The sequence below is a fragment of the Ischnura elegans genome, chromosome 5 (assembly GCF_921293095.1).
Source record: "Ischnura elegans chromosome 5, ioIscEleg1.1, whole genome shotgun sequence".
Classification (NCBI taxonomy): Eukaryota; Metazoa; Arthropoda; class Insecta; order Odonata; family Coenagrionidae; genus Ischnura; species Ischnura elegans.
The window spans coordinates 31,995,580-32,012,455 of record NC_060250.1 but is presented as its reverse complement, the minus strand read 5'-3'; the positions used below and the strand labels follow the sequence as shown (position 1 = coordinate 32,012,455).

At 38.6% G+C, this 16,876-nt stretch overlaps 1 protein-coding gene across 1 annotated transcript in view; it reads right to left on the bottom strand.

Moving 5' to 3' along the window:
* Positions 1–16,876, bottom strand: part of LOC124158657 (queuine tRNA-ribosyltransferase accessory subunit 2) — a 20,070-nt gene extending 3,194 nt beyond the window's left edge. The window contains exons 1-8 of the mRNA XM_046533866.1: positions 16,625–16,876; positions 16,366–16,515; positions 13,099–13,217; positions 9,425–9,581; positions 7,704–7,892; positions 7,458–7,615; positions 1,142–1,273; positions 933–1,058 (exon numbers count right to left, since the gene is read on the bottom strand). Coding sequence (XP_046389822.1) covers positions 933–1,058; positions 1,142–1,273; positions 7,458–7,615; positions 7,704–7,892; positions 9,425–9,581; positions 13,099–13,217; positions 16,366–16,515; positions 16,625–16,744 — 1,151 coding nt within the window. The 5' untranslated portion in view covers positions 16,745–16,876. The remainder of the gene's footprint in view (positions 1–932; positions 1,059–1,141; positions 1,274–7,457; positions 7,616–7,703; positions 7,893–9,424; positions 9,582–13,098; positions 13,218–16,365; positions 16,516–16,624) is intronic.

Here is a 16,876-nt window from a genome sequence, read left to right as displayed (position 1 = left end):
AAATACGGGGTTCTACTGTATTACTATACTAAATAGCTGATAATGAATGTGATTCATGCGACTATACTCAAAGGAAAATTCAAAGATAAGGAAGTTCTCATTCAGAAGATTCTATGATCCCAACTTCTATGCCCTTATGAGATTAAACGAATTCAATATCCAATTCGCGTTGCATTCGTGATGATGATTAACAAATCACAAGGTCAATCTTTCAGTGTTTGTGCTCATATGCTCGTGAAAAACCCATGCTATTATGCGTAGTATGTTCACGAATTGGTGAACCATCCACTTAATCTCTTTCATTGCTTCTCTATATTTATTTCGATTCATCCGCTACATCTTGCGCCCGATTAAAAACAAAAACTGTCACATATCAGAATGAGCTTCACCAAAGAGATTAAACCTGAATGTGTAGGGTACACCGCGGCACGTTTATGCAGTGCACTTCTCCGAACCGAATTATAACTAGTGCACCACGAGTCATGACATATTAATGTTGCTCCATAGGGGCTACCCATTTACACGAGATTTTAAGCGTCAGTCAAGTATTGGTCTAGCATGGCGTAAACTTGCCCAAAGAACGGGTTTGACTTTATAAACTGCTTTATAATACCACAATGTTTTAAATTTCCTAACATAGAAATCAGATAATTCATTGAAAAAATCCGCGTATACATGCCTTGGTCTTCGTCCCCAGTGTCGTTTGAATAAAGAAAATATCTTTCTAACAAGCCATTTTAAAACTAATATTTGTATTTTTATTGAATTTTTTATTATTTTATTACAATAAGATAAAAATTATTAAAATCAGTACAGCCGCTCTAGATCAATAAATGGTGTAACTAAACTTCAGTGATTATTAGGCGGTACGAAGTTTGCCGGGCCAGTTAGTTAGGAATAAAACAGAAGAGTTTTACATAGGGAATACTTACATCATCAATAAAACCCGAGCAAGTAACTCCTTATTAGTGATGAGGTGATGGATATACGCTCTAGTATGCTGACTGCAACAGTAGCAAGAACAGTCTTTTAAAAGTGGTCCAAAATCATCAGCATACCTGTGAATTCAGCCAAAGCGAATGTTATTATTGCAGGCCTAATAAGGAGTCAGCTTCAAAGGAGAAACGCCCACAATACTCACTTTTTGTTTTCCAGATTAATTTCATACATATATTCTTTCAATGAGGAATCATTATCAGATTTCAGATGAGCAGAATCCAATTCATTCATTCCATTCTCACCCAAACTAGAGGGACAGCCCTTTGATTCTTCCCTGCAATTATATATTTTTAATAAATGATATTATTATGTGCAATATACAGGCCTGGTTACATGGTACACCTACAAGTTAATGTATGTTAGCTTTGGTAGAATGGAACATGTACGAATACATGAATCAAATTAGAACAAGTTCTATTTATTTTCTGTTCATGCATTTGTACATTAACTTGTACGTGTTAACATACCATGTAACCAGGCCTTTAGAAATTCAACTGGAGTCAAGGTTCAGTGGAATAGGACTTAAGTTCGTAGGTTTCAGATTGAGCATAAGTTTAGGCACTGAATCCATTAGTTTTGTCCACATAAGGCAATAAGAGACAGACACTGACAACAATACTCAGAAAAATATTGCAGCCACATACACCAATTTACATCTGGATACATGTAAATCTACATTGTTATGCTTTAGTAGCCCTATTGCCACTACAGCAACTTGGGTGACTACAAACTGTCCATTTCAATAGTACGGCAACTCAAGTTTGAAAGCTTGTATCACAGGAACAGTATGTAACACAATAGCCATTTTGAGTTTCAACACATCAAATTTCCATTGGATTGATTCCTTTCATCCTGAGTGGAGTAGTGTTTCCTATTCTGAGTGGGAAACATATCCCACACAACACAAAATATCCAATGGATATCCATAATGTCCACCACATATCCACATCCATGGGAGATGTCTAATATAGTATATACAATGGATATCCATGGCTGGATATCCATCAAGAGTACAACAATGATCATACAATGGATATCTATGGCTGGATATCCATGTGTGAATATCCATCAGAGTACATCCATGGATTTTCATTAGACTTTCTATGATAGAAATATATTATTGAAATTACGGCATATACATATATATTATGTCTATGTATATTATTTCTACCGTATACATACATTTTTCTCAACTTATACACAACCAAACTCTACAAATGAGGTACCAAAATGCACAGAATTTATCAGAGATCATGCGACGGCATATCTTACTTCCTAAATATTGCTATTGTTTCCAAAAATTGGTTTTTAAATAATAAAAAAAAAACAAAAACTGGTAAATATTCCTAACGTTATACATTAGACATCCAATGGATATCTAATGAATATCCATCGAGAATTCTGTGGATATTTAGTGGATGTCCAGTGGATATCCAAATGTGTCCATATGTGTGTAGACAAAAAAAAGTCTAGTAAACTGATACCCCAGCAATAATGTTTCTACCTGTAGGATTAATGGTAGTACAGTAGATTCCCGTTAATTGGGACATATCGGGACTTGCGCACTTTGCCCCAATTAAGCGGCTGCCCCAATTAGGCGAACTCTCGTATATGGGCATGAAAACCTTTGAAATGGTAGAAAGAAGACTAAAGAACGTTTATAATGCAACCTAAGTTTATTAAACCATTACTTTGATTAATAAATCAGCGAGTTTAGTTAAATTATTATAATTTTTAAGAATTATAATAATTTAGTTAAAAATATTTTTCACAGCCTCCGGCGACACCGAATGAATGTCTTTTACTTAATCCTATTAAAGGAAAGTCCTATCCTCTTGCAGATAGTATAACAATAAGAGCTTTCAAAATAGGGAAAAAATAGGAACATTTGTGAAAAATAAGAGAAAATCAAAGGGGAAAATATAAAAAATAGTATTCTGAAAACAAAAAATTTTAATTTCGTCGCTAGTATAGAGTCTATGTCGCCGACTCATGGCCCAATAAAGCGGCTTGCTGTCCCAACTAAGCGGAGGATACTCTAGGATATTGGACTCTATTGGGTTCTGTTCTTCAAGATCTGCCCCAAGTAACCAGTGGACCCATTAAACGGAATCTACTGTATTTTAAGTGTAGTATCCTTTGAGTTATACTTACCATTCGACAGTGTCAAGAGGTGTGCCTACCATGCAGGATATTAAGCCAAAGAAGTACATAGTATGAAGTGATGTAACAAATGGTTTTGAGAAAAAGACGCGAAGAGCGTGTCAGATGCAACCGAAACTATAGAGCGTTCCACATTTAGTTGACAGTATGGGCTCTTATGGAGAATCGTTTCCCATGTTAATCTCCATAAGACCAGGAGCGCGGTGTTGTCAATAACATGGCGAAAATTAATGTTGCGTTATGCACTGATTAAAAATTGCATTCTAATGTAGAAAGAGATGCTGCATTCATTGAAGTCAATAGTTTTTCGATAAAAATTAGAACAAAAGCTATAAAAAACATTTCCTTAAATTTCCGTCAGGACGTGTATTTTTTTACTTTATCTTCTTCTCGCAGTTTCTGCCTGACCGTTGTCTGTATTGGCTTGAATCTTTTGCACAAACTTTTTCACACAATTTTCTCTTTGAAGGTATTCACCAATTGTACAAATATTGAGTTAAAATGTTGTTATGCCGACGTAACACCCTTTAGGACAAGAAAAGTTTGATTTTTGCAAGGTAAAAAGTAGTCGCTTACTAACTTACGTTTATTACGTTGTAGGTCCCTATATGCTGCGTATAAAATATGAAGAAAACTACAAAGTTATTTTTGCTGAAAAAATTATTAGCTTACATCAATTCTGAAGCGAGTTACAATGTTTTGATCTTAAGAAAAAATATTACGGCGCCGCTGGGCCGGGCGTCTTGCCTTTTCTTGCGCGCAGAGGGAAAATTCTAGGGCGGAAAAGAAGTTTTTGTCAATGCATACTATGAAATGTATTTATCTATTCGTTTGACATCCTAAACAGAGAATACTCATACGTCGTAGCAGTGTTTTTATCTGAATACATAGATACACGAAAGTAAGCAAGCGGCTTGGAAATAAGACGCTCATACGTCGTAGCAGTGTTTTTATCTGAATACATAGATACACGAAAGTAAGCAAGCGGCTTGGAAATAAGACGCTTTCGCCTTGGGTGTTTCGGTCCCATCGCGGAAACCAAGAAAGAGAATATCTCATAATCTGTGCGAAACACTACCCTATCCAGTGCAAGCCTTTTACAAAAGGGGGCTTGGGTTTTTTCTGAGTTCCTTTCATAGGGTACCATAAAACCTGCACCAGAATCGACCCTAGCCGAAGGGGCCGAGGGAAGAATTTACGAAGGCGTTCAGTTTGTCATTGCATTTTTTTTGGAATGAACAAGTGTTGTGTGGTCTGCTGAATTTGAGAATTGTGAAGTGTGTTTTACACTTATCTCTGCTGTAACACGCCCAATCAATATGTCCGATACAAAGAAGAGGAGAAAATGAGAGAAGCTCATAAGCCGCGAAAGACAGTTGGTGCTCAAAGTCTTCTCGTACTTCAGGAAATCTCTCAGCATTCGTGAGGCCTGCCGAAAAGCTTCGAAGGCTACTGGGTGCTCGGAGTCCACTGTTTACAGACTGAGAAAGGAAAGCTCCCGTGGTCCATTGGTAAATCCTTCAAAAACTAAAGAAATTAGACAGCCTTACAAAAATTCGAGAGCAGTGATTTTCGACGATTTTGTGAGATCGGGAATTAGAAGGAAGGTACATGAATCCTTCGTGAAAAATATTCCTCTGACTTTAAAATCCATCTTAAACTCGGTAAATATGGATAGTATTCTCCCAGATTACAAAAGAACAACACTATATCTTCTTCTTTTGGACATAGGCTTCGATTACGAACGCAAGGGGAAAAGAATCATCCTTACCGAAAGGGATGATATTATTCGTTGGTGGCACAATTAATTATTTAAGACAGCTAAAAAAAATATCGCGAACACAGGACGAGTGTATTCACAGGCGAATGTTGGATTAATTTTGGAAAAATAGTGAACATTAGTTTGCGAAACAAACAATTAGAAAATCCGCGTCAAGCTTTCCTTGCTGGACTAAATACTGGGCTTGGCCCCCACTTCCCGAGGATGTCGATTTGCAATTATACACACAGGAACGGAAAATGGGTTCATAAAAGGAGCATCGTATGTGTTTCTGTATAAAAAGAACTCAATGGATGAGCATGAAGAAGCGGGTGGCGAGTGTTACGAGAGATGGTTTGAGCACTCACTTCTTGCAAACTTATCCGAAGGATCAATTAAAGTGGTAGATAATGCCTCTTATTACTCAAGGAAATTGGAATCCTTGCCTACTACTAGGTGGAGGAAAAAGAACATTAAGGAAATTAGCTTTGAAGATGTCAGCTTGAAAAGAGATCTTTAATTTACAATAAACCAAGTACGGGAAATTTTTGAAAAATTAAAGATTGATGATGTCTTATACAACATCGCCTTTCATGTAATACTAGCCATAGCCAAAAAATATTGCATAATATGGAAGGAATAGAAATTTTGTCTCATTCAGGAGTGGCGATAATTTTTATTATCCTTCAATTTATTGTTATTTTTTTACATTACAGATTATTCATTATTCAGCTTGTGCATTGAATAAGTACATACATAAAATAACAAAAGACTTTTCCTTATATATTGCAGCAAAGGTATTGTAATTTACGCTAAAAAATTCCTTAATTTACGCCGTCTTTCGTGCGATCCCTAACTCCTTTTTGAACTAAACCGTTTTGGCGCCATATTATGTGTGGTTGCATACGCTGTTAGGATGCCTGCCGGCAGAGCGGAAGCTTGGCAACACTGTTTTCCATAAGGCCCGTACTGTCAACTAAATGTGGAACGCTCTATAGTACTACGGGGTTTAAAATTTTGGCAAAATGGTTCTAATTCTTGCTGCCCAAAAAAAGGAAAGCGGTAGAATGCGGAAATTAAAGTACTATTAGCCTAATATCACACACGGTAAAGGTGGTACTGAGGATTTTAAACAGACAAATGGAGGCGAGGGCAAACGAACATTAGGGTAACGATTAGTTTTATTTCAGGAAAGGAAAGTCAATCCTAGATGCAATAGTGGTAATGACTAATGAGGTCCCTGGTTTAGAGGTAACTACAATACAACAAGGATATGCATCCCTGTTTTGTGGATTTTGAAAAAGCAATTGATAGAGTAGACTGGATAAAGTTAATGGAGACCCTTAAGAAAATAGGCATACTTTGGAGGGATAGGCAACTCAGTCGCAAAATGTATATCGCCCAGACTGCTCAAGTGAGGATGGCAGATAAAATCACAGTGAGCTAGCATTGGCTGGAGAATGAGGCATGGCTGTCCATTATCGCAATTGCTTTTTAACCTGAATACTGAGGAGATGGTAATAGAGGTGTTAGATGAGTTGGAAGCTGGAATTATGTGGGGGGAATGATGTGTAGTTCGCGGATGATCAGACATTGATTAGCCAGTCAGTGAGAGGACTGCAGGCTCTAGTTTTCCACTGGCATTGAGAGGAATATGGCATGAGGAATAATAATATGAAGACCAAAGTTATGCATTTTGTAATAATTGTAGCCTAGGAATATGAGATTCGACTTAAAGTAGGTGGTAAAATACTAAGTTGGTAGAGCAATCCAACTAATTGGGCAACACATAGGAAGGAAATGGATCCAGCAGTAATAACATCAGAGAGAGAAATTCATTAGCAAAGGAGGCACTCATGAATAGGAAGCACACATGAGCTGATGAGAGAGTCGTTATGTAGGAATTTAGAGAAGAGTCTGATCTGGAGTGTAGCACTTTACATGCGGAAACATGGACACTTAGGAAGTAGGATGAGAAAAGACGGGAGACTTTTGATAAGTGGGTATGGAGAAGAATTCAGAGGGTGAACAGAGAGGAGGACAAATGGAAAGAGAGGAGGAGGAACAAAGAAGTGCTTGACATGGTGGGAGAGGAGGGACAGCTTCTAGATGGGATAAGGAGGAGATGGAAGGGTTGGTTGCATAAAGAGAGTAACAGTCCACACTAACTTTTTCTATAAATGTCCCAAAGCTGTGAAGATAATTCTTTGGGAACTGCTTAATTATAATTTATTGCTGATTTTTTCTATAATCTTGTCTTTAGCCATACCTGTTGTCATCATATTTGCTATGGAAAAGCATCTTGCAAAGAAGTTTTCCCTCCAATCACTCCCCTCCTTTTAGCCCTGCCCACTCATCCGCAAAGATATTTGGAACCAAGTATACTTCAAATTAAAATTATGAACAAGAACCACACGCACCATAAAATTTTAACATGGTGCTCCCTGTCTGGCTCACCAATAACTAGTAGCCACATCTATTTTTAGGATCTTTCATGTGTTTTCAATGAAATTCTGTCAAAACTCCTATTACTCACCCTGGCTTAAAGCAGAAAGTCAAAGCTGCACCTCTTTCTGTGACTATAAAGGGGAATGAAGAATCAAAGGCATCTATCCCTTCTTCAACTAGATGTAGGACTGCTTCAGGGCTCCAGCATCCATGTACAACACGGAACTTATCCTCTGGAAGTACTTTCTGTAAGAAAATACCACAATTACTGAAAGTGAGTCAAATAAGAAAAATATTTGAAAATGGCAAGGATACAATTGACATGGATACTTACAATTGTTTCTTTTATTACAGGCTTTGCCTTCTCATATTCAAAGAATTCAACCTCTTCACCATTTCCATGCAATCCATCAATGACATATCCATCAACGTCACTTGCTGAAACATCCTTAGCAAAGCTAACTCTTGAACTGATGTCATAGCCTCCTTGCAGTAGTGCCAGAAATGCACTATTTTTCAAAACCTGCAATTGCAATAGATCTTCAATGAAATAAGCAAATGAAACCGGTACTATTCATTAACAGAGGTAAAAGCTTATGTATCTCTCTTTTTATGCAACTTAAATTACTGATGAAAGGTGAATGATGCCATTAGCTTAAAATTATGAATAACCATTTACCCTAATAATAACTCACATTACCCGTGATAATAATTAATATTTTTCATGGAGCCGAATCCACCTTTGGCTGAAAAGGAGCTACCCACCAGAGTAGGGAAAATGGACACTTCTCTTGATTCATTCCATCTCCCATTCCCCCATCTGTATAATTAATTTCCTCCTTCCCTCTCTTCCAACCAAATACATAATCCCTATCTACCAAGCGGAGACTCCCAGCCCAACCTAAACCAAACTTTTCCGACTTCATCTGTTTGTACATATTTTTAACTAACAGTAATTTTTAAGACAAAATGTGAACTGATTTGAGGCATTTAAAAGTGATCTCAAGGGACTTCATTCTTTCAGTAAAGATATGTATAACGAACATACATGTTAACATGGGTAGCTTCTATACAAAATTAGCAGAGAGCTACTAAATGAAATGCTTGGTTTTTAGTTTCTCTTTCTCTACCTTCTGCTGGCTGAATTCTTTCCATACTTTTCATCAGTGTCATCAACCATTGCTCCTCTACCAACTCCACCTCCTACTTTCGTCTCTCTATTCACTCCGCTACACATTCTTTTTGAATTTCTGCAGAATTTCTTTGTGGTAATAGCTCTCATGTTACATAAAGTACATAAAATAGTACATGTACCTTACTTGTCATCATGCTTGAAGTTATTTTTAAAATAATTTTCCTTATTTTTCAGTTTTGAGGGATTACTTATAGTCAAATGATGGTTGATATAATTACTGAGGAAATGCAATTGAAATATATATTATTTTAAAATCAATTTAGCCACTAAAAGGAAATATATATTCAAATTAACGTTTGAAGCCGGCAAAATTTTTGAGTCTGGTGGGTTTTTCGTGCTCTAATTGGTCTGTTTATATGAAGGCATTGTCTTAGCCATAGATTTTCTCTAATTAACTTCCATTTTCAGTATCGTAATATATAAATATGCATCCATTGTTAAATATCATTCATTATCCCAGTTTTGCAATGAATTAGTCTCCATTAACATTTATTTTGCCTGATTTTTTGCAAAATTTTAAACTTAAAGAGCCCTGTGAACTGTGGCTCCAGTGGTTAATATTATCCGGTTTCAAAAAAATTTGGCATGCAAAATCCAGATACCATTTCTCAATTTTCCCATGCAGGACACTTTTGATCCAGGAAAAATGCCTTTATCGGCTTACACAATGACGCAGCCCTTGGGCCATCTCCAGAGACAGGGATAAATAAAAAAATTAATGTTACAGCTAGGAACACTTTTGGTAGCATTTTTGTAACAGATACGAATTCCCTCAAAATTACAAAGATGCATATATACACTACATATTTTACACTGAACCTCTTTCATAGAATATAAAGGGAGCATTAAAATATTATTACCTCCGATTTTTTGTGTCTATCCAAGCACTTATGAAACATATCAAGGGATCTTTTCATGCTTTTCAGTATTCTTTTGTTGGTGCTGTTTATGTCAGTTTCCCCATCTCCTAAGCACTGGTACATATCAGGGAGAAAAGATTCCATTATATCCATATATCTGTAATAAGAACGGAGTCCTCACTGTAGTAGAATATCAAATAAAAGAGTGTAACTTCAGGTAAGGGTAACACCTACAATATTTATTCTGGATATGAACTGATTATTTTAGGATGGAACAGAAAAGTTCAAAACAGAGCAAGAAAACATTTTCCTTCATCTCTTTCACAACAAAAAAAAAAAACTAAGTTCACTGACTCTTGATAATATCTCTGAGGAGAATAATTTAATAGGGACTGTTGAATAAGAGGCCCATCAGATACCATCCTTATGCCTTGTAATGCCAGCTGTTGACCTTTGGCATGAGGGATACTAAAAGGAAAAATTTAAAAAGTTGCGATCAAAAATTCCATGATTGCATTTTTAAGGGACACCCTTGTACTAGTTGAACTTTGGCATGATGGATAATTCTTTCGCCTTGCCAAACTGCCCCAGCCCAAAAATCCCCTGACAACCATATATACCGTATAAGCGCGTGTAAGAGGCGCACCTTTTTTCCCAAACATTGCAGCCGAAAATGGGGGTGCGCCTCTTACACAAACTTCTTATCTTCCCCCCCTCCCCTACCCGGTCGCAAGTCCAAGGGGAACTGAGGGGCCTTGGTTTACAGCGTGAGTCAGTCATCTGAAATCCTGCGTCAAAATCAAGCGGCAGGTAGGGGAGTTTCTCCCTTAGTGACGTATTTTTAAAATGCTCCTGTTTGAATTTCTTGTAAGCATCGCGCCGTCACGTCGGTACCCCAGAGGTGAACATTGAAAAGATCGCGCGGGGTGATTCGCTCCGGAATGCGCGCTAAATTTACTGTCACGAGTGGGCATCCCGCGGCATTTATACTGCATATCGTAATCGCTTATCAAACGTATAGAAACGCGTAGTTTTGAAGGACATACCTGATTCGTCAACATCTGTCTTGCCGAGCAATTTCCATTACGCTGAGCACCTGATTTTTCAAAAATTATCTTCAGACGCTAATATGAGGATTTATGCAACTGAAAATTATATTGGTGTCAAAACCTGCGGTTTAAAAAATTCGAACGAGTGTGTTCATTGTTGGACTAGCGCTGAAGGAGAGGTCGAGGGGAAGGAGCGCGCTCCATATTTCAAGCTACGAGGCTATGAGCGAAGGAGCAAGGGAAGAATACGTCCGATCTTGCATGTGACGTCGTTGCCTTTAAAGTGAAGAGGCGAAGGCACAGCAATGCGATATACGCAGTTTGCGTTGCCTGAAGTTTCCAGTCCGTCTCGTCTTGTTTGAATGCGCTTATGCTACGCTTGTTTCTTCCGAAATTGCGCTGTTAGGACTAAGTTGAATATTTGTAGCCTTGTTTTAGATATAAATCTTTGTGTCAATTAATTAGAGCTCAAAAAACTTAAATGCTGTCAGATATACGTCGCGTTAGGTCTAATTCTTTTTACAACCTCGTGCGTGTCATACAATTGCTGAAAGATATCGAGATATATTTTCGAGCTCAGAAGGTGACTCACCTAGCATTTGACCTCCAGAAACTCGGAGAATTGAACCTGGTAGACCGAAAAAGGTCAGTTGGTGAGATGGGGTAGGGATGAAACGCGTTTCCATTGATCCCCTATAACTTGATAATTTCCTATTTTCCTATAGAGTCCCGGAAAGGAAAAAAACGGCCCCTTGCACACACACCGAATTTGGGCGGCCGATATTTTACCGGCGAAGCGATGCACTCACGCCGGATTTTACCGGTCAAACGATAAGTTGCTATGTTTTTTAGCCGGCGACGGCGATCCACAGTGACAATGGCCGGCAGCTAACCGGCATTTAGCCGGTGCCGGCGCGTGTTCGGTACGTGTGCAAGCTCCAATGCTCTCCCATTGTTCACTATTGGAATGTGGACGGCCGATATTTTACCGGCCGTCCAAAATCGGTGTGTGTGCAAGGGGCCTTAAATCTACGACGTGGTTATTATCCTACGGCGCTGAGATTACCCCGATTGTTGTCCAATCTCTTGGGAAGGTTCATGCTATGTGCCTGTCGTGTTTTGCCTTAAAATTTTCCACGGCTGCAATTCTATTGCAATACTCCTGCGAGAGCTTTTAAACAAAATTGTTCGTGAGTAGGACAAGCAACGTAGAGCGATGACGTATGCGAAGAAAGGATCGGAACTCTTTCTACTCCCTCTTATGCCGCTATTACCGCCGCAGTTATCAAAATTTCCTCTTTCAAATAGTACTGAAAGAGGAAATTTCGATAACTGTCGAAATTCCAGGCATACGTCTGCAACACCGCACGATAGGATTAAAAAAATACCGTCAACTTTTTTTCTTTATAGCTTCCTTCCTCAAAATAGGGGTGCGCCTCTTACACGTGTGCGCCTCTTACACAAGCTTATACGGTACTATCAATTCTAGTTCAAAGAAGCTAACTGTCCAAGGTGGCCCTACAATCACTACCCCTATGAAAAAATTGTATAAACCTGTTTCAAAATTTTATACATTCTTATACATTGCCATATACAATTTTTTCATAGGGGTAGAGATAGCTTGGTGGCAGGGGGGTTATGACCTCGCCTGCCAAACTGAAAGTTGTAGGTTCGAGTCCCGCCTGGATAAGCAGCACTTATCCAGGGCATGGGCGTTAGTTGATGTCCCTCCTCGTTGATTCCCCATTGTAAAGGCCGTAAAAGTGCTGTTTACGGGGAGATGAAAAAAAAATAAATAAAATATTAAAATATATCAGAGTTTGCCAAGGATTGCCTATTTAGTCACTTCCTGAAGAAAATAAACTTGTAGGATTCTACAGATCCAACGGTGGTCAAAGTAAATAACCACTTAGGGAATAGTTGACTCTGTTTATGCATGTAATACCATTTACCACCCTCCCAGGCAAGATCAACTGGGTCATTCATCAAATAGTGTTAGTGACTGACATTGAGCCTCCTCACATAACAGACACCACTAACAACACACAGTGATTTCCTTTTTCCTGATCCCTATTTTTTTTGAAATCAATCCTTTTTTAAGGTATCCTAACATTTACTATTCAAAATCCTTAAAATAGCCTGCTTGCCCTGTGATATTTCCTTATCAATCCATCAATGCTATCTTAGTATAGTGAAATTTTTTATACTTGCCACTCATATTTGATTTCTGCAGTGATTTAAGGGGCACCTTGAAAGCAGCAGATACAGTAGAAAAGGAAAGTAACAAAGATGAGGAATGAATATGGGATATGGAGTACACAGAAATGATCTAAATAGGAAAAAAAAACAGAAGAGCATTAATGACCACACAAAAGGAGTTGTGGTTTGGGTAAATAGTTTGAAAGAGATGCACATATTTCCAAAAGGCTCTTTCATTTGCTCAAAGAAAATCAATAAAGATACATAAGACTTTCTCTTCCACCAAGTTGGAGAATTGGTGTGCCTCCTATCGCCCAAGTAATTTGAGAGAGCCTATTATGAAGAATTATCACCAAAATAATGCTTTCAGGAGTTTACTCCACTCACTTTACTCCCAAGTATCATTTCCATTAAGATAAGGTTTACCTTTCAGGATCCACTGGCTCCCTTCCACTTCTTGACCAAATGGATACTTTGTCTAATTCATTATATCCGACAGGAGAAGAATTAGCAGGATCCTGAACTGTACAGTAGATTGGATTATTCTGTAACAAGCAAGGTAATTTTTTTCAGCACATCAAATAGGCCATGACTCTCAACTCCACAAACAGTAGCATGAAAAATGTAAAATACTAATAATAAAATGTAAAATTGTAACAAAATTATTTCAGTTACCATTGTATGATTTGTATGTGTATTTTTTGTGAGTTTATGTTCCCACCTGGGAGTCTAAGTGATTCCCAATAACTCCTATACAGGGTGTCTTTGTGTGTGTGAGGTGAATTTTTGGAATAAGAAAGGTGACGAGAGAATATGACTTGGTGGGAAGGAGAACAGTTGATGAGACAGTGGGAGACGGTCGAGACAGAGACTGAGGAGCAGTGGTTACGAGAAAGTGGCCGGGAGAGAGATCTTCAACAGTGAACGACTAGTGTAGCTGGCTTCCTTTACACGGAGTGATGCAGTTCTTCCGTGGGCATTTCACCGGTTTAAGTAAGCATAGAAAATTCCGAACCATAGAAAATTGGACAGTGATGTGGCACTGTCCGGCACACTCGTATCTCCTGATTGCTAAGCTATTGGGGGGGGCATCCTCCTGAGCAGGGGCAACCGTTACAATATATTACCAATATATTTACATACCGCCCAAATCACTCAAATAGAAAAGAACAGAGCGAGATACACTAAGTAATCACAAATTCAGGGTTTAAAAATATAAATACAACACCATAGTTTGGAAAGAAATCAATTAAGTGCAATATTTCACTTTGAAGGTCAAATGAGAAGAACTTTTATGTGCTCAAGATCATAAAACATCGAAAAAGTAATCCAGAATAAATGGATGCTGACTACAGGAAAATATAAAAATGTAGTCACTTCTGGTATACATTCACTGGGCATTAAATACTTGAGTTAGCCCACACGTTACGCTAGGATCAGTGGCAAAGTGACGGGTTAGGGGGGATAAATCCCCCTCCCAGAGCTCAGCAAAATTTTTCTTATAAAAATATTTGAGTGCTGAAAATTTTGCAACTAATATTAGGGGGATGGATGAATCATAAAGTAAACATCAAACTATTCAAAGAGCCTCGTTGGACAGTTTGTAGGCCGAGAGGGTGGCGGGTACGGGTCTATTATTATTATAGAAAACATTAATTTTAATCCATTTTACTTAATTGGATTGATGTTAGGTACTTATAGAATCAGGGGCGCAGCCAGGAATTAAGGCTGGGGGGGGTTTGGTGCGACTAATACCAGGAAGTTTTGGTGTGTGGAATACTCACCAGGATAAGCGGTAGGTGCGTGATTAATAAATTGCGGAATTTTAAGATAAATGGTTCAAAATGGTGAGTTTTACGCCTTTCTGAGGGATATTTTGTTAATACTTACACTATTCTATTAGTAATATCAATCCAATTAAGTAAAATGGATTAAACTTAAGCATTTCTCTGAGCTCTGGGGGGGGGGGGGAGGGTTTTAACCCCCAACACCCCCTCCCCTCACTGCGCCACTGTATAGAATAATGTAAGGATTTATAAAATATCCCTCAGGAACATACAAGAATTGCCATGAGAAAAAATTCCCCTGGACCGGGAATCGAACCACGGACCTTTGGCTTTCCGCGCAGACCACTACGCTATCCAGGTTCTTTAATTCTCATGGCAATTATACCGAGGCTCATGGTACTAGGTGTTAGGCCCTCGCGGTCCATCAAGGATGGCAACGCGAGGGAGAGAGGACTTCCAAGAAGCCACAACCGGTTGAGAGCCTCAAACCTGCGCTAAAGCCGCGCAAAGCGGTATGTGTAATATTTCTAACCCTGCCGCGTGAACGGCGGTGAAACATACAAGAATTGCCATGAGAAAAAATTCCCCTGGATTTACCGTCACTGGATTGAAAAATTCCCCTGGATTTTTCTCATGGCAATTCTTGTATGTTTCACCGCCGTTCACGCGGCAGGGTTAGAAATATTACACATACCGCTTTGCGCGGCTTTAGCGCAGGTTTGAGGCTCTCAACCGGTTGTGGCTTCTTGGAAGTCCTCTCTCCCTCGCGTTGCCATCCTTGATGGACCGCGAGGGCCTAACACCTAGTACCATGAGCCTCGGTATAATTGCCATGAGAATTAAAGAACCTGGATAGCGTAGTGGTCTGCGCAGTGGCCCGGAAAGCCAAAGGTCCGTGGTTCGATTCCCGGTCCAGGGGAATTTTTTCTCATGGCAATTCTTGTATGTTTCACCGCCGTTCACGCGGCAGGGTTAGAAATATTACACATCCCTCAGGAAGCCATAAAACTCACCATTTATCTTAAAAATTTTCTGGGGGAGGGCTCCCGCACCTCCTACTTACCCTGGTGGGTATTCCATACCCCCCAAGCCCCCAAGTATTAGCTGCATTTCAAATCCCCCCTAGCCTTAATTCCTAGCTGAGCCCCTGGTTAGGATGACATGAAAATTTTACAAATAATCCTGGCCTGTCCTCCACGTCTCATTACAATATGACCCAAACATCATATAACAGGAATGGTCCATTCAATAGCAATTTTATTATTAATATTCATTACAGTTATGAAATGTGACACCAAATATCTCATGGATCGCACTTTCAAATGATAAACCTTAGTTTAGAAACTATTTTCCCTGCATTTTTTTATGCAAAATGATTTGATGAGCAAGTATCTTGAACTATCACTTGAACTTAGCAAGGGTAGGTGACATGAACAGTTTAAAAGCCCGCTATACATGGTGAATAATCATGCAAATGATCATACTGAATGACCATTCTAGCATTCACAAATTCTTCTGCTAATCACAGCAAATGATTTCATTCCCATGATCATTCACCGTGTATAGCGGCCTTAAGAAACATAGAGTTGAATGGATAAAGGGTCCTTGGAGACTACTTCCAGCACATCTTATGTTAGATGAGGTAATGAATGTAATTTCATGTCATAGAGTAGATTCAATCATTTGAACCCATTTAACATAATTAACATCGTACAACACATTACATGTACAAAAGTATGGTTGGTACAATAATAGTAGCGAAACTTCTCACATAATAAGAAGGAAATGACCATAAAGTATAACCGTAATACAAATTATAAAAGAACGGCACTTGAAATCAAGAATATGATTGTCATGGAATATTGAAACAAAATAAAAACGTCTCATAAGGGCAATGTATTCTTACTTTCATTCCAATGAAATCTCCAATTCCACGCTTGAACTCTTGCAAAGGTATGTGGCATGAAATAGTTGAAGAAAGAGGGAGTTGGATGCATAGTGGGTCCTTGGAGACTAATTCCAACACATCTAATGTTAGGTGAGGTATACATCCCCCCTGGTTAAAAAGCGAAACAATAATAAGAAACAAACAGACAGCGAAATTAAAATTAAAAGGATAAATCAGCAGTCAATATTTATCGTAATTCTGAGCCTTGTCTATATACCTTGGAATGTAATAATAACACTGGTGTCTCCAAACATATATCTGGGATCCTCCTAAAACAGCTTAAAGAGCCCAAACGAGCTCTTGAAGTATTTGAAACTGCACTAATTGCAAATCTCATCTCATATGCGTCCAACTAATATAATAATAAATATTTTCCGTATTATACTAAACACTTCGTAATTACTTGCCGTGTGAGCGCATTAGGGCAATTTCAGTTTCCAAATAGCGGGCATGTGGTCGATAGTCGATA